The sequence below is a fragment of the Watersipora subatra genome, chromosome 3 (assembly GCF_963576615.1).
Source record: "Watersipora subatra chromosome 3, tzWatSuba1.1, whole genome shotgun sequence".
In the NCBI taxonomy this organism is placed as follows: Eukaryota; Metazoa; Bryozoa; class Gymnolaemata; order Cheilostomatida; family Watersiporidae; genus Watersipora; species Watersipora subatra.
The window spans coordinates 35,819,835-35,847,509 of NC_088710.1; the positions used below are offsets into that span (position 1 = coordinate 35,819,835).

Consider the following 27,675-nt stretch of genomic DNA (forward strand, 5'->3'; position numbering starts at 1 on the left):
TGTCACATAGTTATTACACAAAACAATCTCTTACTGGGCACAGGACTGGCAGGGTACTAGCACTAATAATAACATTGGTATTATTTAGCCTTTGGTAAAGGTAACAGCTGATAAGGAATATTCATCACTACTAGTATGCTTTAGTAATGCTTGTGCCACAAGGTGGCTCACAGGCTTACACGTGTAATAAAGTGAGAACTTGCAGGGATTTCACAAATTTGATGCAAAACAAAGTTTTATTTAGAAAGCATAGATAAACGTAGGATTCAAAAGAGATGATAGCCTGCAATGGGCTTACCCTATTCACGTGTTATTTCAGAATGACACAATAGAATCAATGATCAATGCAGAAGCAATATTGAGTTACACATTATCTGAATAATCGTGGAATGTTAGTCTTTTGTGCAGATGTATTCATAGCAAATCCGCAAGCGAAGTCGTGCGTCGACTGAATCGGAGCTAGAGCACGTACTTGCTTACTCAGAGAGAGGCTTATTAGCATCAGAGTATAAGTAGGTGAAGTAAGTCGGTAGGAAGGTTATTGACTACTAAACTGCATCCATGTTGGTCGACTATTGCTGAGGTATGAGAATGATGAAGTTGCAGTCATGTACTGCTCGATGCCTAGGAAAAGCGATACCAACAGGAAGTGTGGACTACCCTGATATCATACACGACCCTTTGAGAGACATTTATTCCCCAGCAGTAGTCAAACGACATGACCTTCTCGCTCGTCGAACCACCCCGGTGACTATAGAGGTATTTGGGAGTGGTATAGCAGTACAAGAGAGAAGAGGAGGTGAGCTTGTCAACAACTGGTACCCTATTGAAAACTTCTACTGCTCAGCAGGAGTTGTTCCGGACAAAGGAGGAAAGACTAGATCAGTAGTCTTTAAGGGATTGCAGGAAAAGTGTAAGTCACCTGGTCAACCTATATTTGCCATGGTCGTGAGGCAGCCAGATAGCGAAGGGAGACGAGTCCTAATGTGTCACGCCTTTCTCATGGACAATAATAGGGAGACACAGAAGTTGGTGAGTGCCACTAAAGAGGCATACCAGAACAAAGCAGGCTGGAGTTCATCTGGAAATGACAAAGAGTTTCTTAATGCAAAACTTTCTTATACGGTTCAGAAGTTGAATGAGCAGCAAGAGAACAACATAGATCATTTAAAAGTACTCACGGAAAAGAGAGAGAAACAATTGAGTCAGAAACCAAAAGGTGTTGACTTTAAAACACAACCAGGTATCCAGAAAGTTCAACAGTCTCAAACGATGGCAACTCACCATTCTCTACCACAAACTCAGTCTATGGTAGTACGACGACCTCCATCAGTGAAATCCATGAAAGTAAGAAGTGCACCTCAGACACCTCGTACACCACGAGTCGTGGCTGCGCCAGTTTCATCATCTGTTGTGGTCGCTAGTGTCGATACGAACGTGGCTCCCCAAAGTTTACGAGTACCAACAGAAAGAGCAAAGGTTTTGTATCAAGGTTTCAATACCGAAACGCTAAACAGTCAATCAGGAAAGGCAACTAGCGATATTGGCTATCAGAGCAATGTACTGTCCAATAATGAGCCAGGACATGCTACTTTCCTAAGCTCCTTGCATGGCTTTCAGTCAACATACAAACGAAATTGGGCAGCTGAGACTCCGAGAGGCCACCGAATACTTGCATCATCTGTGCCACAAGAAGTCGCCAATGACTTTAACAATTTGCCAAACTCGGCTGCAGCTTTCCAACCAGATACGAATGGTCACATAGAGCCAATCGTGGTGGGCAAAAAAGCTGAGCATTCAAAATATCACAGACCTTCAAAAAAGGTGTTGGAGAAATATCTACAACAGGGCGACGATGAGGGAAGGCTACGAAGTAGCTCACAGCAGGTAAGTTTACTTCTAAACTGAAGAACAATGCTGGTAGATTTTGTTCTCGAGCATGTTTGTTGTGAAACTAAGCAGATTCTTGTTGCATAAAGAGTTTATCTTGGGCTAGTATGACGATTCTTCAAGGACAGTAAACTAACAGCTATAAAACTTTTGGCATGGGTTTTTGATTGTCATGTAGACTTACACGATAGTGATTGCAAATGGAACACAAAAGGGTTTCTAGTAAGAGACTGAGAACTGCAAACTGTCATCTAACGCATCTGCTCATTTGTGTTAGAGGCAAACAGACTGAATTGTTTACATAGAATGTTCAAAGTATGCTAATTAACTCTATGACTGTCATGCAACAGCCTATCTATGATGGCATAATAAACTTAGGCTCACCTAGTATAAGTTTGCCTAAAATAATTCCATAGGTACAGCTTTAAATCTAATCATGTTCACAAAGGGAAAGTTTTGATCAAAACCTGTACTTAGAACACCCAATATTCGTGAAACTAGGACAAGACGGTCAGAGGAGTCATAGAGTGCAGCAAATACAAACCTCTGATGTTTAGGAATAGGCATACTAAGTAGATGAGCTGGAAGAGCAACCCTCGGACACACATGTGTAGTTCTGCATGTGTGGTCCGAACAAGGGTACGGGAGACCTCCAAGGGCCTGAGGGGTGATCAACGGAAAATGAATAGATATGAAACAGAAAGGAGAATCTGTGATAAGAATATATAAGTAAGAGTAGTATGAAACAAGAGTTGGTGAAAAGGTACAGATCAGGAGAGAATGGGTGCTTGGCCTGCTTGGGCAAAGTACTTTCACTACTCCATAAACATGACATATAGCTTGTTATGGCAGTTAATAGTCATAACACTGAGTTATCCTGACAGTAAGATAGTATAACATGTATAGTACTTGTAGTTAATGATCATAACACTGAGTTATTCTGACAGTAAAATAGTATAACATGTATAGTACTTGTAGTTAATGATCATAACACTGAGTTATCCTGACAGTAAGATAGTATAACATGTATAGTACTTGTAGTTAATATTCATAACACTGAGTTATCCTGCCAGTAAGATAGTATAACATGTAGACTATTTGTAGTTAATATTCATAACACTAAGTTACAGTAATATTCCTGGTACGAACAGATTTAAGTTTTTTCGAATTTGAACAGGAAAAGTAAGTCTGAGTTAGCAGAAGTGTGCTATTTATGTATAAAAACATTCTTCAATCAGTTTATAACCAAAGTACATGCCACTGAATTATGAATCCGATGCTTGAATGCTAAATAAATTTTTTCTAGCAGTGTATACACACACTATATCGTAGTCAGTAGCCTTCCTTGTATCCAATCTACAGAATCTGTTCTTTGGGATGAAAACCTAAATCGCATAGTCAATGGTCATTGATTGGTGATCAGCATTCAGTAGTCTGCGATCAGAGGCTGCATCAAACTCTTACAAGCTCTATTCTCTAATCTTAGAGACAATCTTGAATTCATGCGGGTCTAAAAGCATCTGTACTGTCACCTCAATATATCCACTAAGAAGTACAAATCACGAATAAATACTCCCAAAGGGAAAAACTTAGTGAGCAACTGCTAGTAAAATTATTAATGGAAGTTCATCTATTGCTAGAGGAAATCTGAAATGAGACAGTTATTTGAATTTATTTACATGTATATTAAAATATTGCGGTAGAAATTAAAAATGTTGAATACCATATTTATACTTGCTGATGTTATGTACTTTTGTTTTAAATTTTGTTTGTTGAGCCAAATATCTTTTGTGTTATTATTAATTTATTATTCGCGGCACCTGTGGTGATTTGCTGACAGCAGCGGTGAACTGTTGACAGCAGCGGTGACGATTGAAATGTTATACACTTGTATGCAGAATATGAGAGTCAATTGATTCACACAAATTTGAGCATCAGATTAGCTAAGTACTACGACATCAATAGAAGGTATCGTCATATGATTGTAGTCTCAGAGCTTGCTAACTATATACATTCAATATGATGCATACTTATTTGTTAATCAATGTTCTTTCTCGTTAAATACTTCTTTCTAAAGCCTGATAGCTCTCAACAATCACAAATTACAAATAACGAAGCTACGCTAAAAGCGTTAGAAAAAAAAATTGTCTGGCACAGGAATTGAACTCACACATCCCATTTAGCATCCAGGCGTGGTACCAATTGCACCACTTCATTAACATGCCACCTTATTAAATAATTGTCCGCATATTGATGACACATGACAATCTCTCATGGCGAGAGATAATGACAGCGTGCTACATGTAGTTATGATCATGACAAGTGTGATAACCAGTTAAATGTAAGTGCAACAGATAAGTGATTGCAATAGCCTCTAAAAAGCTCAAATACAATCTGGTGAAAAAAGCGATAATAAATTAAATGCACAATATGGGATAAGCATGTGGCGATGGGGTGAGGGCCACAGCTAGCATAAACTCCCAATTGTAGGAGAGAGTACCCCATATCCGGTGTGATATGAGCAGTTCTTAAATTTTAAATGAGTTGATCTGAACCGATGGAAGATTTTCTTACTAGAACAGTTTGTAAATTTGGGTTAAACTTTGACCTAATTTTCTTTGCAGTAGCATAGCATTGTTATTTACTAACTATTTCATTTAAAAAAACATTTTTTAGGTTGTTTACAAGCAAAAATGATGTAAAGGTATCAACAAAACCTGCATGATAATCTAAAAAGCAAAGATTCACACCACTTTCATTTATTCAAGCAAGATTACTTGGTCATACTGGTGTGATAGCTAGGTCATGCTGGTGTGAGTACTAGGTCATGCGGGTGTGAGTACTAAGTCATGCTTGTGTGAGTACTAGGCCATGCTGGTGTGAGTACTAGGGCATGCTCGTGTGAGTACTACATGTAGGTCATGCTGGTATGAGTACTAGGTCATGCCGATGTGAGTGCTAGGCCATGCTAGTGTGAGTACTAGGTCATGCTGGTGTGAGTACTAGATCATGCTGGTATGAGTACTAGGGCATGCTGGTGTGAGGGAATATTTGTTATTTATCAGTTCATGGTGAAGTATGTTGTTATCTGCAGACACCACTACAGGAGTTTCATAAAAATTGAAAATCTAAAATATCTAGTTTAGTTTCCTTACCTTACCCACTTTTTGTAAAATGATATACTTGCCTCTATGCGCTAGCTTTTTTGTTAGAGGCTGGTTCACACCGCAGCGCAGTATGTCGGTGTTAAACCCACAATACATCGGTGATCGTCTAGTGATAACATTGTTCACACTATCACCAACCCATCCGTGTTTACATCAGCGAATAGTCCACAGCATAACATTCTCAATATACAATGCAGTTGCTGAAACGATAAAATACTAGTCCTGCAGTGACTATCATGAAGATAAATATAGATCAAACAATCCCTGATAGTCAATCATCATCACCCACCTCGACCAATCATCATGCATATTGTACAAACTGTCGTGGAAACACGACAAAATATCGAGAATCTGACAGCTGCAACTTTTTCCAACATTCGCATTGCCTCAGCGAGGGCATCAGTTTATGGTGCATATAGTCGACGAGTAATCATCGAGAAGACAACTCCGACATATGGCGATCAGCGTGAACCACCCTTAACGTCTCTAATTTTTTCTAAGTTCACCATACGAATTCAATAAAATTGTCACCCGGTTTCAAATTTGGCAGTCAAGGTGCTTATTATATACATCAAAATAACAAAAACACCGAAATGCTGTTCGCCGAAAATATTTTCTTAACGCCTGAAAGAGACACGATGACCGATTTCTCTCAGTTCAGCAATTTTCGTGTGTAAAACAATAATATTTTCCTTTAAAAGTTTACTTGCAACAAAATTCACATTACAGTTATTTGGTATCAAAAGGTTCACCATGTCTTACTCTGCTGTGTTGTAGGTGCAAAATATGTGGAAATGTGATTACAAGCTCTTAAAAGCTCAAAAACGAACATTTAATCGCAGCTATCACGAAAACGTCGTAGATTGGAATACATTTCCAAAATGGCTCAAATGGGACGTAGTTGAACAAGATGGCTTCAGTTTCCATTTTCACGCAACTTCATTCATCAAAATATTTTTATAAATATACTTTACGCATTCAATTTTGTTGCAAGTCAACCTTTAAGGTCTCTAGTTTTGACTGAAACTATGAAACTGGTCTTAAAAAGTAGTTCAACCTGCAGTGTTACTAATACTAGAGAATTCACTTATACATTGAGTTCACAACCTCTGCCTAACTCACTAGCGGAGCAGCTTCTAGGTTAAACTAGAGGTCAGTTTATTGTTGCTTACAGGAGCGGCGACAGTCTAAGCAACTAACGGATAGTGACTCCAGTTACAGCATCACGAAAACACCCAGCCAAAAAGCAACAAGAGAATTGAATGGATTTCTCAGTAGCCATGAGCAAGCCGATCACGAGCTTTAAAGGAGAATAAATAGGAGAAACCAACGCTATGTCAATGTCATATGATCTTTTCATAACATTTTATTTTAACATCCGATTACACTGTAACATTTATATACTGAACTGATAACAGTTACTAGTTGGTTCCTTACTAGCATCTGATTCGCTAGTAAATGGTCATGAATGAATTACACTAGCTTTAGAAATCAATAACTGGATTGATTTATAATACCGCATTACACTTTGAGAAAAATCTTACTGCACAAGTACTTTTATGCACCATACTATTTATGTCTAGCGACCTGCGTGATATATTTTCATACTCTATTGTATTGACTGAAGAAGTTGGCCTCACCGCACTGTGGAAGTATGTCTTTATTATTTATATACAGTTAGTCAGCCGCTGTTTATCTCACTCTTTTACTAGCTTGTTAATCATACTTACAGTTTCCTGTCTAACTTTCATCACTGCAAGTAATTTATACTATTTCATCAACTAAATACAAAAATGATTGCTAACAATTGCAGTGTGATTGTTATTCCAGGTTTATACTGTGAAATAATATTAACCACACACTTCTTCTAAGCCATGCAAAAGTAACTTCTACAAACAAAGGTTTTAAACAATTTTTATTGAGCCATTTTATTTTATGTGTATGTATACATATTGCCTGTATATAATATGTACATATACATATTAGGTATATAACATATGCATAACATATAATATATATATACTATATCTAATATATATGTATACAATGTATATAAGATGTATATAATGTACATATATATATATCTAAATACATGTATATATGTTATATATAATATACATTAAATATAACATATAAATGTATATAGTATGTACACACTTCTTTTATCAATATATATATTTTTCAAAGTATGTGTGTGGGTATGTGTGTCCCTCCAGCTATAGCTATTATTAGAATAGCGTAGCTGAACAATGCTGACGCAACATCATGGCATACAGTCATTAGAAGCCTAGCGCTTATTAACTAGCTTACTGGAATTTTCCATCGGCAATGTGCCAGTGCTTTTATTATCATAAAATAATTTCCTCATGATATGAAGTTTGAAAGTTACAGTTGCTTGACAAAATTTTAAAACCTTTACAGTTGTTTTTATTTTTCTCTTAATTTATTTCAACTACACAAAACACTTCTCTCATGATATGTAGTTTGAAAGTTAGAATGAAAAATGTTGTTATATGTTAGATACAAATAAATTTTCTGTCCAAACACTATTTATTACCCGGGCAACGCCGGGCAGCGCAGCTAGTAGTACATATTACCAATGATATAATCACCCCCACAAGGATAGGCGATGGCTATCATATGGGCTATCATATCGAGCTCTGTTGGGATTGTGCTAGCCTGGGTTTCGGAGCTAACACCATTCTCGCAGGCAGTCGCATTGCCTTGTTAGGTTTTGGAAAACACTACTCGACTAGCTGTTAAAGTGTCATTAGCTCATTCAATCAGTAGACTCCATGGTTCGCAATAGCAAACCTTGAATTTCTACAGTATAGGGGTAGTACCTAACCAGAAAAATTTATCCATAAAAAACAAAACATCTTACATTACCTATTTTTACCTATTTTGAGATTGGTAGAGGTCGTAATATATGCTTAAAGTTAAATACAATTTACCCGAAATCACCCGAACAACGTCCTTTTTTCCCTAGCTTTTGATTAATATTTTGCTACCCCTAACATAAAATGACGAAGTCTTTCTCCATTGCCACATTGTTTGACCTGGCCAATAAGATGGGACAGCAGGCCAAGCTGTGCAGTGTAGTTTTCATACTCAAAATCTAAATATAAAACCTAATTTGTACGATTTCACAATGGCGACTATTAATATCACGAATGCTTGTGAATGGCAACTGACTGATCATAACGGTGACAATATTGGGCAACTATATTTTTTTGACAATAAAATGAAACTAACAGTTGCAGTAAAATAACCACAATTGTTCATAATATTTGTAATTTTACAAGGGGCTCTATTCAACATATTTCTTTGTTCTGGTGCTGTTCGGGTTTATTCCAACAGAGGTCGATCATTAAACCCCGCCCATATGATAGCTGTCACCTATCCTTGTGGAGGGTTTTATATCATTGATATTACTAATAACTAGCGCATATAGCACATATTACTAATAACTAGTCTATGTATATATTTCTCAAAGTATGTATGTGGATATGTGTGTATGTGTGTCTCTCCAGCTATAGCTATTGTTAGAATAGCAGTAGCTGGACAACGCTGATGCAACGACATGCCGTTCCGTCATTAGATGTCTAGCGCTTATTAACTAGCTTACTGGAGTTTTCCATTGGCAATGTGCCAGGCTAATAGCAAGTGGCTGACAACTCTCTTTACTCCTCATTGTTTATAAGTTGATTTTTAATACTATTTTTCATTGGCAATGTGCCAGACTAATACCAAGTGGTAGGCAACTCTCATCACTTCTCATTGTTTATCAGCTGATTTTAATACCTGGGTAACGCCGAGAGGCACAGCTAGTGTACATATATATAATAGTTATTATTTATAATGTATATTATATATATAGCATGTATATATATTATACAATATGTATATATAATATGTACATAAACCTAGTAGATATATGCTATAGGCCTATATATGTAATATATCTTCTATATATAATATATATTTAATATATTATATACAATATAATATATATTATATATAATATATAATATATATTATACATATATAATATAACTATATAAAATATATATAAATATACAATATATTATATATATCAAATAAATAATAATATTATTATATATAATTATATATTATTATTGTATTATAGTTCTATATGATGATTATATATATAATATTTATATTCATTTCAAGCAGAAATGTTTCCAAATTATGCCATGCAAAAAACATAAAACATAAAAGAGCAACAGCTAGCCAACAACATCAAATAAATGGTTCGACGTTTAAAATACATTCTTCGTTAAAGGTTTACTTGCAACAAAATTTGCATTACAGTTATTTGGTATCAAAAGATTCACCATGTCTTACTCTGCTGTGTTGTAGGTGCAAAATATGTAGAAATGTGATTACAAGCTATTAAAAGCTCAAAAACGAATAGTTAATAGCAGCCATCACGAAAACGCCGAAGGGTGGAATCTCTTTATTTTGATGATGCTCTCAAACATTTTGGTTATTGTTTTGACATGTGATGTTATCATGTGAATTGAAAGGCCAATAAAAGGCTCAATATAAAATTTCTCGTAGCACTAGTTTATGACAAACACTTCGGGTTTTACCGAAGACCCCGTATCAAATATAGATGCTCGTTACTTTACAGTTTTGTTTCGGCTTTGTCTACTCGTCTAGTCGTAATCTGATCATGTGACCCATACTTCCTGCCAAACAGCGCGAATAATTTTTGCAGCAGTTTTTGACTATCACAAATGATCTTCAGGCTCCTCATGTTTATCAGAGGATGATAAGCACTCCTTCAAGCTAAGGTTAAAAAATTAAACGAATTTTTACGGTAGGTTTTGAGATACCAGTGCTAAAAGTGACAGCATTACAATGATGATTAAATAGACCCATAAAGACAATAGACATGGTTTTATTGAATGCGTGAAGTATATTTGTGAACATATTTCGACGAATGAGGCTGCATGAAAGTGTAAACAGAAGCCATCTTGTTCAACTATGTCCCATTTGAGCCGTATTGGAAAGGGTCTCCGATCTGCGGTCTCGTGATGGCTGCGATGAACTATTAGCTTTTGAGCTTTCAAGAGCTTGTAATCACATTTCCACATACTTGGCACCTACAACACAGCAGAGTAAGACATGTGAATCTTTTGGTACCAAATAACTGTAATGTGAATTTAATTGCATGTCAACCTTTAAGAAAACAGATATTAAATAGAAGATTGTTAAAGCGGCCAGGAATGATATTGTTAAAATAATTGCTAGAGATTGTAAGCAATGTGCTGATCGCCTTGTGAAAATTTGAACACCCATTAAAAAGACACTGCTATAGCGAGTAGAACTGAAGTTGTCTACACCTGACCTACTTAGCATCCTTGAGAGCCCTGCAGCCATCCGGACGGCTGCTCTAAGAACTTTGTCTGCGTGTACATTATAAGTAGATATTATCTGCTTGACGCAAGCTTAAATCACACAATCATATTGTTGATTGAGCTACTTGAATTAGCTATTTAGGTCACATTGTTACAATTCAAGGATAAATAAAGCGACTTCCTGATTATAGATGCGGCATATGCTGGACAGGCAGCTGCTAACTGGGTTTTTGTCATTTCTAAGACCTCGTAGCTGAAACTATTCGCAATTCATCATTCCTTCAACATGTTCCTCTAATCTAGGCGTAACTCATACTGTTGCTTTGATTAAAGTTAAAAGGAGAATGACTTTGCAACGACTTTTCCATAAATGACATCAGTTGTCTCACTTCCTGTTTGACCTTTTTGTTATGACATCGGCTATAGAGTTCAAATTGCGGTGTTCGCGTGTTTTTACCGGCATATATTCTATTTTTACTTGCTCATGATTGCTAGAATAAAACTTCAAATATAGCCTCAGATACATTGCTATAAATGTTTTAAATGAATTAAAGATGGGTTGGCTAAAAATTGTCTCACTGTTTTTGTTTAATTGGAATGTAAACATATGAGTACCTGGCGCCAACAAGGCCGTACATTTATTACTTATCAACAATATGCACGGCTATTGACCTTGTTTTTGGAGAACTTTGGGCATGTCTTTTTTTTCTGCGCGTTCTTAAATCATTTTGGCAGTCAGATTACGTAAAACAACAAACGCCATCTCAAATGATAAAAAAATATTTATACTTTCCCACAAAATCTTTCAAAATTTAACATTTAACCCTTTAAATGTGATTACAAGAAGACCAGATTCTAACAATTAACATTAACAATAACAACCTAACATTAGCAACTTTAACTCAGCAAGGAGGTCTTTGTATCATGATAACATAGCATGTTATCATGTTAACATGATAACATGCTATGTTATCATGATACAAATACCTCCGTGTCAACATGTTAACATGTTGACATGATAATATGATAACATGATAACATGTTAACATGATAGCATGGTAACATGATAACATATCTCATTAAGGACAGTGCTTAGAGGCATCAGGCAAATTTTGACAACTCATAGTCTGGTCTTGTGTCCAGTTGTTTGCCGAGGTCTAGAGTTGTCTCACTGTATTTTATAAAACTACCCTCTAGTAATTGAATACTCGAATAACCCGGTATAATCACTCGTAACTTGAAATACAACAGAGTTCTATTTTTTCTATTGTTTTTACTGTGTTGCCTGCGAGTTGATATTTTAACCTCTAATATTGTAACATAAAATTATTCAGCATTCTTGCGATAATTAAGATCTTGGCTTTTTTTGGATAGCATTTAGATGAACCAACTATACTGGCTGATAGATAATGACACTCATGCTATCCTTTCTTGTTGCTGAGGATTTCTTAGTTTTATGCAAAGAGTAACATATACTCAATATACACAATATCAAATTACTCTGGTAACAGTAAAAATAGAATGGCAGGCAATACTAAACTAAAATAAATAGGCAATGAAATCTTACGCCCTCCTACGATTTTGTCAGACTAATACTATTGGCCAACATCAATAGAACTTGCAAGCGTACAGGAGTTGAGCCGTAATACAAACACGCAGCCATGCATGTGTAAACAGAGTACTAAGTCTTCTCATGGATAAGATTCCCGTACGATTATTGGCTTTCCTAGGATAGATTCTACTGATTTGTTTTCCATTTATTCAAGTCTGTCAATAAGAAATGGGATATGTTACATTAAAAACATTTGATTATTGTTGAACCCTCAATAATTTACATTACGTATTATGTATTATATACATTCCACTAGTATGCCCGTGCAATGCTGGGCATACTAGTGGTATGCCCAGCATTGCATGGGTAAATAAAAAAGATTTTAGATAAAAAATTTATTTTTAATTGCTGTTAAGTTTCTTTAGCCATTAAATTTGAGTAACTTAAACTAGTTAATCTTACTATAATAAGAGCTGTTATTATAACCTAGATCAGTATTAAGGAAATAGATTGTGTCATGGTCTTTAAGTGGGCTGGTTGAAGCGTGAATGTTTAAACCAATCGGTATTAAAGACTGGCAGGTGTAATAAGTATGATACAAACCATTATTCCGTTGTATAGCAATGTAGCCACATGACTTAATGGTTCAGCACACCCGTCTGCAGAGTTCCAAGTTCAAATTCTATTCAACGTGCATTTTTTATTCTTAAAACTTTATCGCTAAATCTGAACACAACAGACAAACGACAAACATGAGATTTTTATATATATATGTAGATATACATCTGTACTAGTTGAGTGTCCGGCATTGCACAAATAGTAAAATAATTATTCAATGAATTTGAGTAACTTAAGCTAGTAAAGCTAGTAACTTACAACAATGAAAGTACTCGTAATGGTCTATCACGCAAACATGATTTCCAAGCATGCCAATAACCAAATATGTTCACTATTCTTATACAGTAGCATGGCAAAGAAAGTGTAGCGCAGTAGGTGAACCTGCCTGTATACAGACTTGAAGGTTCGAAGTTCAAATCCAGTGTGAAGGGGATTTTTCATTCCTAAATCCTTATCGCTACAACTGGACACACGAGCGAAAACAAACACTGTGACAGATATGTAGATATAAAATTACAAATATATCGATATATAAATACATGTATATATATTTCAACGTGTTAACAACTTTAAACTCAGTTCCACATATTACAGGCTTTAAATGAAATTCATGATTGTCTTTATAGATACAAGATGTATTTTGTACTTCTTACTCCGCGTACGGCGCTATGAATAGAAAGGCAATAAAATATATATAGTATTCTTGTTTCTATAGTGAGATATAATATACATGGTACAAAAAATAAACAAAATACAAGAATAATATGATTATTTTGAAATGCTGTAGAGAAGCTGCAGTCATGGTAAGATCATTCTAACTACCTCTACCAGAGAGCCAAGCGGGCTGAAAATGGGAATTAGTGAAAGTCACAACAGATTCTTATCGAACTCTTAATATTCTCATAAATATAAAGGTCAAAAATGGCCAATTCATAGATTTAATTGATTGAAGGTTTTAAACAATAAAGTTATACACATCGAGGTGTGTGGGGTACTGTCAGCGCAGAAAATAACATCATCTTTGTTGACGCCGCCTCTCACTTTCCCCATATTGTTTCTGACTTTGCGAGCGTTTTATTTGCCCAGAAGTTCGAGTAATTTGGTAGCATCCGTAGTCAGCGGTGGGAATTACCAACTCATTCCTTGTCAGCATACTAGCAGGCGCAGTTCTGTAATAATAGTAAGTTTAAGGTAAGTAACCATTCGACTATTTCATATCAGCTAAAATAAACTGGATAAGCTAGGCTACCATTTTGAATATATCTTAAGGTATGAACACACCAAGTGTTTGAGTTTTTTCAAGAGCGATATTGTTGAGATAAGCTTGCGCGAGTTTCTACTTTCCAAAAACAGACACTGGCATAAAACTGGTTAAGCGTTCAGCTTGCTGACTGGTTAAACTATGCAATAACCTAGTCACCTGCACCCTAACCACGGAATATTTATGTTATAAGGTTCATAAAATAGCAAAAGAGCGCAACTGGTTTTGTACAATATAACCAATACCAACACAAATACCAAAACAAACTTCTGTAAAATTTGATAATTTTATAGTTTGGTGGAATCCTCAAGTTAGACAATGTTAAACTCCTACGTTTCCCTTTACCCGAATACTGAAATTGATAAAATTAAACAAAAATAAATTCAATATATGCTAAGTTATGCTAATTTGTAATCGTTCGACTTAATTTTGTAATTTTTTGTTTTATTTTTATCTTTTGATTTTTGTATTTTTAGTGCATTTTAAACAAGATGCTAAGCAACAAGCAAAGGAAATTTTTGTTCGTTTTTTCAAGGCAGGCGTGTTAAAGTAGGTCAACGACTGCATGATCGGTTACCAATGGAGATCGATCAACCCACTTCGCAAAAATATTTGCCTCAAGTTTGTTTGAATCAGTGCTTTCTCCCATTCCACGGACACCTCAGACAAAGAAACTAACAATAACTCGCTAGTGTGTTGATATTCTCACAATGGACGAGAATATCCTTAACGCCGTTTGCAGATTATCTCCTAATCCTGCTCGTTAGCGTATATATATATATGAAATTTGTTGACTTGACAGATAAGATAACAGTGTTAGTATCTCATCTTGTTGTTTCAATTCTGAAGGCTAAGTTTTCATGATACCGAAATATCGAATAATCAGCAGCGCCGCTACAAATCTGTTGGCTTTCTGTTAAAATGAGTTGAAAAAATTGACCAAAGAAAAGCTAAGCATAAGCCTTTCAAGAAGAGATGACAATTTTTAATATCATATTATATATTTATATATCTCATGTGAATTGATAAGTGATCATAGTGTTGTGGACTAGTTGTGGAAGAGGAAGCTCAAGGCGAGCTCACCCTGTCATGATTTCTCACATACTTGAGAGAACAACTAGCTATTTAAAATGCTACAAAAAACCTCTTTGAATGATAATTTCTTAGAAGACCAACAAAGCTACTGGAAATTAAAATAAGTGTATCACTGGGTGATTGGAGTGACAGAATCACCTGCCGCGGCCAATCAGCAAGCAGCTTATCACTAACAATGCGCATACTGTTATTAGTTATGTATTTTTATGTATGAGCAACCAACTCTGTAGCCCTCATGGCATGTTTGCTGGAAGCTACCATTAGGCACACAATAGTTGTGAGTAATGGGGTTAAGCATGTCAATATTAAAAGCACCAAACTAACTGGTTTGGTTACATGTAACTCTTCAATTACATAATTTTGCAGTTGTCAGACTTGATAAATCGCCTATAGATACTAAATGAGCAATTACCCATAATAGAAACTTGACTGAAAAAATGTCTATGTATTAGAAAATTGGTAATGGATATAGCCTGTGTTCTATCGGCAAAGATGGATAAAGGTTTGCTTAACACAATTGCTGCAAAACAATTTGAAACAACAATCCTGTTTGACAATTATTGTTCACAAAAAAGTTGGCTCTTGAAAGATGAATCCATATGTAGCCAAAAGCAATTGATATGTGGAAAAGCAAGTAATGGGAGACTAGGTACCTCAGATAATAAAAACATTTGTAAGCGATAAAACTAAAAACATTTTCAAAAAGAATTATAGAATTTCTAGAATTTTGCGGCTCAGGCTACCAACATTAAACCAACTTTTATACATCTGCTACAGCGATTTTTCTGCTTTATCAACTACTAGCTGTGCTTCCTGGCGTTGCCCGGGTATTAAAAATCAGCTTGTAAACGATGAGAAGTAATAAGAGTTGCCTGCCACTTGCTATTAGCCTGCCACAATGACTCAAAAAGGTTGACCTCATGAGGTGTGGGAGACCAACTCTTATTACAGATAAATGTGACCCTTGTATATCTTACTAAAATGGAGCTGTTAGAAGATTGACCTAATTTTAGCTAACTGTTCTTCCAGCCAAACAATTATTCTGGCTCTAGTCATGACTAGTTCGACTGATTGCTAGTAGCGATGAGTGAGGGGCAGGAGTGCCCTGCCTACAACAGACACTGGAGTCTATTCAGCACGCATGATCTGCTTATCAATAGAGCTTATTGTCATAAACTACTCAAACGTATGCCTAGAAATGCAAACTGATGACTCGGGCTTGAAAACTGGTCAATAGCGAACCTATCAACCTAAGATCATGAGTACAAGTAGGATGTCTTACAAAATTTGTTTTTAATAGAAACTTTCTATCCAGTAGAAAAAAGTATAGCAATATTTTTTTGAAGTTCTTGTTAAACCAATGTAGCCTTTCATATCTAGAAAATGCCAAAAGTAGACATGTTGGAACCATATTAGCTAAAATATACAGCTAGTACTTTGGATATATAGACTAAATACTGTGTCGGAAATAAACAATTACGGTTAGTACTTGTCATACCCCAGTGTTGAGGTATGACGCCTTTGTTAGATATCTTGATCACCCTTTTCGACACAAATTATTAGCCAACAAATGCTCCACATTTAATTGAAGTAGTACAATTACATTCTGTTCTAATATTACTACTTCTGCAAGTATGGGTTGTTAGCTAGAAGCTCTCCTCACGACTGACCAAATTAAGGCTGAAAATCTTCAAAGAGTTGGAAGAAAGTGAAAGAAAGTGAGAGATTGGAAGAAAGAGGAAGGGAGGGTAAAGCTGTGGGGGTATGAAAAGGAGGAAGGAGAGAGGAAGAAAAAGGGAGAAGAAAAGAAGACAGAGAGGAAAGGAGAAACAGAGAGGAAGAGAGAAGAAGAGAGAAAGAGAGAGAGAGACTGGGAAAAAGTAAGAAAATTTAGAGAAGGGTGATAAAAACAAAAAGAGAGACAATGGTGCAGAGGAGAGAACTCACATACAAGTCATGTAGATGAGTTTATGCTTCTATTCACTGAATATGTGTTTACATATTACCTGCTTAAGGCATCCACCTCTTCTTCATGATGGGTTGGCAAATGTTTCATTCCTGTCTGACCAAAGCTAAAAGTTGGTGACCACATGGCCATATGTGTCCCAGAATCTTCTGTTTGCAGTCTCTCATTCTCTCGTGAATGACTCCTGCCATGTTTACGAGGCCGATAGCCTAAAATAATTCATATTGCCTAAGATTCTCATTTGCTAGAGAACTACTCGCGAGAGCTAAAGAGTTACTTGTCAGAACTGTAAACCTCCTTGTGTGGGCTAAAGGGTTACATGTGGACTAAAGAGCTACTTGTGTGGGTGAAAGAGCTAATTGTGTAGGCCAATAAGTGTTTGTGTGTGCCATGGGGCTATTTGCATAGGACTAAAAAAGGCTATGTGGACAAAGTAACTACTTGTGTGGGCCAACATGTAGGCCAAGTATACATTGATTCAGAATAATACCAAGAATAAAAGATACATAAATAAGTGGAGGTATAATGAAACTTATATAAAAAATATTTTGCAATGGTTTAATAAAAATATTAGACAAATATAGTTTATTGGTAGAGCATATATGGCTTGGTAAGGTTCGGTAAGGCTCGGTAGGACTCGTTAGGATTGGTAGGGCATTGAAAAGTGTAGCTGCTTCAGATTGTAAATGATCATTGTGAGATTCTAATTGATGTGCTTCCCTATTCGAGGTTCTACTATTAGAAATTACTGTTTAAATTTATCATTATCGATATAAAATACAAAGCAACACAAAGAAAAATTTCCTATAGAATCCTTCAAAAATACATAATATTCTCAAACAGTGTATAGCTTTAATAACTAGTACTTGTAGGTTTTTAAAGTAATGCTGAAAGGCATACTTATGCAAAGAGTCGACTAAGCATAGGATTCAACCTTGAACTACTAACGTGTAATATAGTGAGTCATAGACAACTGCATGGCTATTATTATATGTAATAACGCAATAATTTCGCTTGAAACAACCTCAGAAATTGCAATTAGCATGTTAGAAGCTTAATTTCAGTGACATTGCTTTTCATAGGACAGTCAAATTACAGGTGACTCAACAGTTATGGATATTCATTACGACACACCAACATAAGTGAAACCAACATAAGTAACACCAACATAAGTGACACCAACATAAGTGACACCAACATAAATGACACCAACATAAATGACACCAGCATAAGTAACACCAACATAAGTAACACCAACATAAGTGACATCAACATAAATGACACGAACATAAGTGACGCCAAGACAAGTGACACCAACATAAGTGACACCAACATAAGTGACACCAACACAAATGACACCAACATAAATGACACCAACATAAATGACACTAACATACATGTAAGTGACACCAACATAAGTGACACCAACATAAGTGACACCAACATAAATGACACCAACATAAGTGACACCAACATAAGTGACACCAACATAAGTGACACCAACATAAGTGACACCAACATAAGTGACACCAACATAAGTGACACCAACATAAGTGACACCAAGATAAGCGAAACCAGCATAAGCGACACCATCATAAGTGACACCAACATAAATGACACCAACATAAATGACACCAACATAAATGACACCAGCATAAGTAACACTAACATACATGTAAGTGACACCAACATAAGTGACACTAACACACTACATCCACCGTCGCATGTTTAAGTTTATGAACCTTTGGTTACTACAACCTTCAATTCACTATCCCGACTCCTCTGCACTACTATGAGATTAAAAACTTTTCAAACACTTTTGTTCAGCTCACTCAATAGTTTTCGATTTCTGTCTTCTCATTTTTGCTTTGGCATGTGATGACAAACATAATTTTTATTAATGATTTACTAATGCCAATAAAAAGTTATACATACAAAAGGCTCAACTAGATTTTGATAGTGCAGAGTTGTCAGGAACTTTGTTAATGAAAGTAGCTTTGTAATTTTCTTACAAAGCTACTTTATAAACTACGGTAAAGTAAGTACTGTGTAAAATACAGTTACAAAGTCACTTGAAGTAAACCAGCTTTCAAAACACATTTGCTCAACTCACTTAATATTTCTTGACATCTATTTTTTTGGTCATGTTATGAAAAACATCATTTTTTTGACGATTACCAATGACAATAAAAATTATACATCTATATATGTAAGTCTCAGTGTTTGTATGTCTGTTGGTCTGTTGTTTGTATGTCTGTTTGTCTGTTGTTTGTATGTCTGTTGTTTGTATGTCTGGCGATTTGTGTGTCCAGTTATAGCAATAAAGTTATTGGAACAAAAAATTCCCTTGACAAAGGATTTGACCTCAGAACATCCAGTTCTGCAAACAGAAGTACTAACCATTATTCTACTTGTCGAACTGGCCATTCTATGAAGTAATTGTGCACGTCATACTTATTACACCTGTCAATCTTTAATGGTGATTGGTGAAAATAGCACACTTCACCTATCACGCTTGAAGATCATGATTGCATGAGAGATCATGGCACAATCTTTTTTCCTAACGCTGGCTCAAGTTGTAATAAAAGCTCTTATTATAATAACAATTTAGGCTAGCTTAAATTACTAGCTTAAGTTACTCAAATTCATTGGGTAATTATTTAAATACCTGTGCAACGCGGGGCCTTCAGTAGTACACACATTCAACAAAGTGAGAATATGGAAAGTTTTGCTAGAAATTGACGAACCTTGGTAGATGCCATCAGCAAACATATCATCGGAGTTGTTACTCCTGTCGCTGGAGGCTTGCGAATTCTGTCGCTGCAGAGACGAATTGTGCCCACGATTAGGAAATGTGTCACTCTGAGACCTTGCCAGCCCATATCCATTTGCTTGACCAATCATGTTTTTCTATAAAATGCACAATCATGAGTTGATCTGAAAACTCCAACAGAGTAATGTAGACTTTAGCATCCAACACAGACAAAAATTAGTGTCATGTGAAACAACAAATATTACATCGTAAAAATGAAGCCAACTAGAGCACTAGTTGGAATGTATTAGGAGTCGTCTCATGTTGGAACAAAGCCAAGTATTGCGCAGGTCTTATACGGCAGCTAAGCACGGCATTCATGCTGCCATTGTTATGAATAGATCTATAGATCCTAATAGCATACAAATCCAATATTTTTAATGCATAAGCGAGACAATTTTCAACAGTTGCAGTAAGAATAATTGATTCATGTGTTAGTTTGTATAACAAGTTACTATTGACTGGAGAGTGGGGGTATTGAATACAGGGACTTGTGCAGCGATGGAATGCAGCCTGCTGCAATGAGGTGGTGTCGTTCCTTCACTAAACCAACATGGCCCGTATTCAGAAAGACAGCCAAATAAAAGAAGGCCTGACCAGAAGGGCGGTGGACAGAATAATAATGACTACCGAAATAACAGAAAACTATGCTAAATAAAAAAAAGTTATTGCACGGACCTCTGGTAAAAAAGCTAATTGAATGTTGAAACAACGAAGTAAGTTTTTAGAGATCATTGAAAAGTAGCTGGATGAGATACAGAAGTACTAATTAAAACGCCTAAAAAGAGATTCATTGTAGAAAAACACACCTCACAGTAAGCAAATGTGCTATTACGGCATGTTCCTTCAAACTTTTTTGAGCCCTTTCAAATACCTAATAATATAGTTAGCTCGTTATTGAAGATGATGTTACTGCTTGGCAAATAGGCTAATTTCACATACCATAAAACCTCTACCTGAATGTCATTATAAAAGAAAGACTGAGAAATAGAGCGCCATGACGTTAAAATAGAATTACGGTAGTTTAACTTGCTGGTGACCTACCTGTAAAGAGCCGTCGCTCTTTGGTGTTTGGATGCCAGCAGCATCTTCTGATGTTACCCGTCCGTTGCTAGCACCCTCTGGAGCTCCATTTGCATTTTTAAAGCCCATCTGTTGGAATATTCCATTTGGACCAATAATCGTATCCCGAATATCCAGCTTGCCGTGCCTTCTTACTATCGTGTCATAATCCTTAGGGGGAAGAAGGATCTGGGCGTCTTCCAGATTCATTTTATATTCAAGTTCTTCGTGAAGAGATGTAAAAGCCCTCCTGATGTTGCTGCCTGGTTTTATTCGTGGAGACTTTGTAATTTTTATGTCCTGACGCTGCCGAAGCGCTTCGTCAGCGGTAGGATAAGACGGGCTCATAGAGTCAGCGGACTGAGGGGACTGAGTGCCGTAAGAGTAACCATCAGACCCTGAGCTGTGGCGAGCTGGTTTATGGGAGGCTGCCTTTTGCTGCCGGAGCTCAACGTGACCGATTTCATATAAGTCTTTCTCAATACTCAAAATTCTGTTTTTTAACTCTGGTCTATCAATCACTGCACCCAAATGGTCAACAAAAAGACGCGCAGTTGCCTCGCTGTCAAAGCGGTAGACGTGAACGTGAATGGCACATTTAGTGTACGGATTGTAGCCCAAAAAGATACACGCTACCACATCGGTGTTTGGATGCAAACCTTGAATAACAAAACTGGCATCTTTAGTTGGTATGCCTGGGTAGTCCGTCTTGTCACGGTCGCTGCTACTACTAGATTTTTTTATTGCTTCCTGAGAAATATGAATTTCTTCCTCATTTACTAATATTGTCATTCTTGGAAGCGCAGAGTTCTTTCGTCGTTCGAGGAGTTCTTTGATTACAGGTTCTGTGAATTCTCTTCCAAAGAGACCACGAGATTCCTTCCAGCCAAGATATTCTACATAGTACCTGCCTTGCCGTTGAGAAGACATGGTCAGCCAACTCCTATCATCAGCAGCCTATTAATGCAGGACTTGCTCTACAAAAGAATGACCGAGATTTAAAAGTCACACGATACAAAGACTTCACCAGATCAGAAGCCTTTAAAATTTGAGAAGTTATATTTGTCTCAAACTTATTATCTGACAGCTTGCTGCTGTAAGAGCTGACAACCATATGCCTTCGACGCTTGCTATCTCTTCTATCAACAGAGATATCAGTAAAACATCTACTGCTTTTATTTACATTCTCGGTTCAATATTGGCTTGATAAAAACAAGCAAAGCGTATTATCGGCCATTTATCATTATATTTATCATTACTATTATAGAATGATTTGTTTGTCAACCCATATCAATAGAAGTTTTAAACTGCAATTTAGAAGTTGCCATGTCAGCTCACAGGTATGCCATGTCAGCTCACAGGTATGCCATGCTAGCTCACAGGTATGCCATGCTAGCTTACAGGTATGCTATGCCAGCTCACAGGTATGCCATGCCAGCTCACAGGTATGCCATGCTAGCTCACAGGTATGCCATGCTAGCTTACAGGTATGCTATGCCAGCTCACAGGTATGCCATGTCAGCTCACAGGTATGCCATGCCAGCTCACAGGTATGCCATGCTAGCTCACAGGTATGCCATGCCAGCTCACAGGTATGCCATGCTAGCTCACAGGTATGCCATGCTAGCTTACAGGTATGCTATGCCAGCTCACAGGTGTGCTATGTCAGTACACAGGTATGCTACGGCAGTTGACAGGTATGCCATTGCAGCTCACAGGTATCTGATTACAAGCATACAGTTATGCCATGCCAGCTCAATGTTAAGTCATGCCAACTTACAAATATACCAGCTTGCAAGCATAAACTGCCAGGCCAAAGGTGTACCATACCAACATACAAATATAAACTGTCAGTCCATAGGTGTACCATACCAGCTTACGAGTATGCTCTGCTGGCCCATAGCTATACTATATCGTCTTACGAGTACACCACTATGCCAGTTTACAGGTATGTCATGCTAGCTTATTGGTGGTATATGAATCCATGTTACGAATATACTGCGCCACTTAAAAATACAGCATGCCAGAAACCTACCTCAACACTTACCAATGTAGGCTAGCACCATACAGAGGCATACCTAAAAAGCCGACGATGGATCAGACTGTAAGACCCTGGCGCACTATAGAGACTGTAGGAAATCAATGGACAGTAATGAGGTACGGTGATTGTGAATTGCGTAGACCACGTGACAAGCGGAGCGCATAATAGTGAGTCTCCTATCGGCTTATAGCTTTGTCAACAAAACCAGCTCCCTGATCTCTCATCCAATCAGCTACTATTACTTCTTTCTGTGTAGAATAAGTCTTGATAAATAGAGCTTTCTTTGAATACAGAAGGATAAGTCAACACTTTTTAGTAAAGATAACATCGCCGGGATTGCATCGAAGACTCTCTCGGTGAATAGACTAACATTCATAGCAGGCTTATGCTTGAACAGTAGTATTAACTATAAATAGCTCGTGACTTACCTAGGATGATGATCAACAGTAGGTATGTTGTCAGCTGCTGATAGCACCCAAATACCTGTACACGATGACATAACTGCAAGCAGAAAGGCCAAAGTTAATATTGTTACATGCATTGCTTCAGATAAATATGATCTCTATGATCACCGCTTAATGCTGTTCAGAGCAAACTATACATTGAGATCAAAAATAAAATAAACAAATATATATATATATATGGGTGTCGTTTCCAAGCAGTTAAGTTTACAAAGAAAACTATAAGCTCTGCGAGTTGAGTATATTAAAACTAAACGATTTTTGGCTAAAATTTCTCACACCAGCTGCCATGAGACATGTTAGTCAAAACTTGTCTAGTTTTATATATTACTTTCTATCTTTTACTTATATATATTACTATATATATTATTTTTATATATTACTCATATGATGTACTTGTAACTAACTCTCAATAAATTAGCCCTAAATATGTAATGAAGGCCTATTGACCCTAACACATACATTTACTTGAAAACTTCAAATGCGTTAAAATAATAAATTAAATAAACATAACTCATACATTGTAGAAGATAAAAATGTTCAGCTTGCTATGAAATGTCTATGGGGACAGCTTGCAGTAGAGGCATGCAGAGGTTATACAAATGTCATGAGTGAACAAAGAGACCACAGAGAGGGCAAGAGTCTATGGCTACTTCATGCCTGCTATATGCTTCATGTACATGTACTGAAAAGGTCAATTGTGTGGAAATGTTTGGATATCTTCACAAGGGAAAGTTATGCAAACAATCTACAATGATAAGAACTTGATAGAAATTGCTTTATGCAAACAGTAAGAATAGAAGCCGACTTCTTGACAAGTTGTCAAGACTGTCAAAATTCAAATTTCTACAAATGTGAAAACTAAAATGGTATGTGATTTTATGAAATGTTCTACAATATGCAATCTAGCAAAAAATCGCTAATGTAAAAAAGTGACTCATGAGAGATTAGGACTGCACATGCCGCATGCGGCCCTTATGGTAACTGCCGTCTGTGAGGCTCTGCTATGTTGAAATGCTTTATCGCTGCCACATCACCTTATCGCTGCCACATCACCTTATTGCTGCCACATCACCTTATTGCTGCCACACCTTATTGCTGCCACATCACCTTATTGCTGCCATACTACCTTATCGCTGCCATACCACCTTATTACTGCTGAACCAGCTGTTGCAAGTCACTCTTGTTTTAGGTTGTTATTCGTTTCATATTTATTAGTGTTATTGTAGGACAATTCTTTGGGGGGGGGGTTGGTTTTGGGGAAACATTTCAGCTCACACCTAACCAATAACCAATATTCTCATGGAAATATGTTCAAAGCCTTCAAACTTTACCAGACTGGCTTATCCGTATTGAATTCCACCGGCACATTTCAAATGGCATGTGTAAACAAGTGAATTATGTGCTACTAAATGTCATTGTGATTTACAGAGTGTCTGAACTATTGACTATCTTCAAATTTAGGTTTCATTATATTGATAGTTCTCACCAATAGTACAGAGCCTCATATGACTGATATACTGAAGGACATGAGAATACTTTTACAGATATCAGTCATACAAAAAATACAATGTTACTCCTGCTATATTATATGTGAATAGGTTACGTAAACAACTTTTCTAATGAATATTTAGTTGGCTCTTGTTGGTTCATACTAGATTGATAAGTAACCCAATGTAGTCCTTAGCGCATAGGACGATGTCCCAAACTCACCAGCTCGTCAAAGTATACGGGTGTTTTTGACTACCACCATTGAAATTACCAGTTTTAACAAATCATATCCAAACTTTGTCATTGCCATAATGTTGTGTGCTGCCATAATGTTGTGTGCTGCCATAATGTTGTGTGCTGCCATAATGTTGTGTGCTGCCATAATATTGTGTGCTGCCAGCGCACTACTTCTTCACTTTACAGACTAAGTTGACTTTTTCATAAAAATTGTTTTTTTGGCAGTGGAATCAACTAAGACTATTAGTATGGAAGGTATGATTTGGGGAGGGGGACATGCATCCAAACAACAAAACTTGCTCCAGTCAATGCTAGAGGTCTTTAACGATGAATGTACACAAAACTTTAGTAGATGTTATAGAGAAGTGTTAGTATTTGTCTACCATTTGTAATTTTTTTTATGTTTCAAGTTATCTGACTGCCAGAATCTTTGAAGATTAGAATTGACAAAACTTGATCGTAGTTAAAACACTCAGATTTCAGCGAAAGTGCCATTATGACGTCTATAATAGTAGCACTTCGGCTAAGAGGCCGATAGAATAGAAACGCATAATGCTACAACCTGAACGCAATAGCTGGTATCAATGACAGGCAGCCGCGCAACTAGTGGCATCATTTTGGCATGTATTTTTTCTGATCATTCTGACTGCGGTCAAGTTTGCCGATTTTAATCTTGAAACATCCTGGCTGTCAGATCACCTCAAACATCAAAAACATTCGCAAATGATAAAACAATGCTGATACTTCCTGATAGAACCTACTAGAATTTCATGGAGGTGCATCTTTAAACTTTTAACTGTTGTATCCAGCCTCTGAACATAATGAGATGAATTTTGCAGACTACCCTTGCACCTCGATTGTCAATAGTATGCTGTGGCGATTAACTGACCTGCTAGCTATCTGCCTTAGGGTGTTTCCTGTTAGCTAGTAGGTGAATTTGTCTTTCTACTGTACTGCATGAATGACCTCATGCGGTGAAAGTTGATGTATTTACTACTATCACTATGTATTTAGTGTATCACTTGTTAGCATGTTTGATTCCTGTGGTGGCAGCAGTTGTATCTCTTATTCATGGACTACTAAAACAGTTGCTAATTTTATAAACTATCTGGCAATTGCGATATTCTCAATCACCAAATTTGTAAGGAAATTGTTATATTTTATGTTGTAAGACCAAATCACCATAAAGTCGCCAACTTGTATATCTTTGATTAGGTTGGCCAAAGTTATCAAGTCTGAGCTGTGACCTTGAGCTCAGTCATAGGAGTGAGATTGATCCAATGCTTTTATTTGACAGAGAATATACTAAAGATTAAAACAAACTAATTATCTAAAAACAGTTCATGTATAAATATATTTGTTTGCGAATATGCAATACAGTGTAATGAATAGCTACAACTATAAATGTAGCTTGAAAGAAAGACATCTAAATTTTAAAAAAGTACAAGAATGTCCAAGTCTAGAATTCATGTAATAAATAATAGTTCTCCACTGACAAGACAGAATATGAGAAGTAAAGTTAGTAGAATCATTTGTATCCAGTTGGCTCCTCCTACTTGAGGGCATGATGAAGATAGCGGGCAGATAGTGGGCACTCTCCATCCTTTATTGCACTTGAGAGCAGGTTTATGGCTACAAACCGTAAGGCATGAAGAGTTAGGCCAGGTCTATGGGAAAAGATAAAATATTTTTTCTCATTTTTTACTCTTTTTATGAGTATAAGAATGATTGTGAGTTGCTACAAGCTGTTACTCGGCAACTCGCATTCAAGAGGCCTGGCTAAACTTGCTAGACATTGCATTGCTCTGAGACGATAATATGTTTTAGACCTGGAGGCATAATTGGCTAAAACATTGGCGCAGCCACGGACTGACTCACTCGTACTGCCGAACGTTTATACACACAGACTATATGTGGTATCATGGACACAGAATTTTAAAGCTAGTAAACTAACCCCTAATTGATTCATATCGGTTAACATCACCTTTGCTTTTTTAACCAAGGACAAAACTAGAGAGTAAGACATTTCTGGCTTTGGTCAGAATAATATAACTCTAGAGGTCAAGAGGTCATGTTAGTATATACACGCTTCGAATGAATCGTTCAGTATAGCTACTTCACCAAAACTAAATTATAAGCTATAAACAAATCAATCTATTGCTTGGTTTGGTAAAGATTTTGGCACGTGGGGCCTTAGACAACAATGCTTTCAGCAACAAGAGAAATAAAAAGAGAGCTGCTCATTTGAGAATGAATAAAACAGTTTAGGGTTGTGGAGCTGGGTGAGCCGGTGCGTGAGCATAGCTGCTCTTGTAATAATAGGTAACAATAGAGGCAAACAATTGATGGAGGTGCTAAACCCAGCCGGCAGAAAAGGGGTCAGTGACAGCCTACAAAGTGGCTAATTGCCCATAGATAAGTCAATATGGGAAAGGCAGGTGCAGCCACTTGTTGGTTATATTCGTTGAAGGAAGGGAAGCCAGTACATACTACGAGTGTGGCCTAAGTTGGAGTCATTCATACTCGAGAAAATCCATAATTAGGACATTTATCTGGTAAGAATCTGATTGGCTAACTACATCAACATTATATCAACATTGTGGCCACCATTTGTGAATATGCATGTTTGGTTTTT

The 27,675-nt window shown here is 36.7% G+C and overlaps 4 protein-coding genes across 6 annotated transcripts in view; 2 read left to right on the forward strand and 2 right to left on the reverse strand.

Annotated features, from left to right (window-relative positions):
* Positions 1-535: 535 nt before the first annotated feature.
* On the forward strand, positions 536-6,509 carry LOC137391504 (uncharacterized). Its single transcript, XM_068078004.1, has 2 exons — positions 536-1,887; positions 6,232-6,509. Exons 1-2 carry the CDS (start codon positions 586-588, stop codon positions 6,361-6,363), a joined length of 1,434 nt encoding a protein of 477 aa, XP_067934105.1. The 5' UTR covers positions 536-585; the 3' UTR covers positions 6,364-6,509.
* A 6,635-nt stretch (positions 6,510-13,144) lies between these two features.
* On the reverse strand, positions 13,145-22,939 carry LOC137391275 (uncharacterized). Of its 2 annotated transcripts, none has more exons than XM_068077695.1 (5): positions 22,858-22,939; positions 20,793-21,787; positions 19,684-19,846; positions 16,977-17,145; positions 13,145-13,783 (listed from the first exon to the last, which is right to left on the reverse strand). In XM_068077695.1, the coding sequence occupies exons 2-5, from the start codon at positions 21,738-21,740 to the stop codon at positions 13,630-13,632; spliced, it is 1,434 nt and encodes a 477-aa protein (XP_067933796.1). In that variant the 5' UTR covers positions 21,741-21,787; positions 22,858-22,939; the 3' UTR covers positions 13,145-13,629. The 2 variants fall into 2 exon arrangements, with proteins under 2 accessions (XP_067933796.1, XP_067933797.1); XM_068077696.1 differs by having other exon boundaries at positions 22,846-22,939.
* Positions 22,137-26,628, forward strand: LOC137390556 (cuticle protein 16.5-like). The gene is made up of 2 exons (XM_068076884.1): positions 22,137-22,507; positions 26,583-26,628. Exons 1-2 carry the CDS (start codon positions 22,137-22,139, stop codon positions 26,626-26,628), a joined length of 417 nt encoding a protein of 138 aa, XP_067932985.1.
* The window catches only part of LOC137391009 (chromosome transmission fidelity protein 18 homolog), a 91,475-nt gene continuing 90,176 nt past the window's right edge, over positions 26,377-27,675 (reverse strand). For both annotated transcript variants that reach the window (XM_068077342.1, XM_068077341.1), the window contains exon 24: positions 26,377-26,672. The gene's annotated coding sequence lies outside the window, so the exon portion shown is untranslated. The remainder of the gene's footprint in view (positions 26,673-27,675) is intronic.

Coding starts and splice junctions, on each gene's coding strand:
- LOC137391504 (XM_068078004.1), top strand. CDS start 586: ATGAGAATGATGAAGTTGCAGTCATGTACTGCTCGATGCCTAGGAAAA. Junction 1,888..6,231: donor TACGAAGTAGCTCACAGCAG/GTAAGTTTACTT, acceptor TGTTGCTTACAG/GAGCGGCGACAGTCTAAGCA.
- LOC137391275 (XM_068077695.1), bottom strand. CDS start 21,740: ATGTCTTCTCAACGGCAAGGCAGGTACTATGTAGAATATCTTGGCTGG. Junction 19,847..20,792: donor AGAGCGACGGCTCTTTACAG/GTAGGTCACCAG, acceptor TGCATTTTATAG/AAAAACATGATTGGTCAAGC. Junction 13,784..16,976: donor GAGGTGGATGCCTTAAGCAG/GTAATATGTAAA, acceptor CTATTATTACAG/AACTGCGCCTGCTAGTATGC.
- LOC137390556 (XM_068076884.1), top strand. CDS start 22,137: ATGTCAGCTCACAGGTATGCCATGTCAGCTCACAGGTATGCCATGCTA. Junction 22,508..26,582: donor TATGCTACGGCAGTTGACAG/GTATGCCATTGC, acceptor ATTTGTATCCAG/TTGGCTCCTCCTACTTGAGG.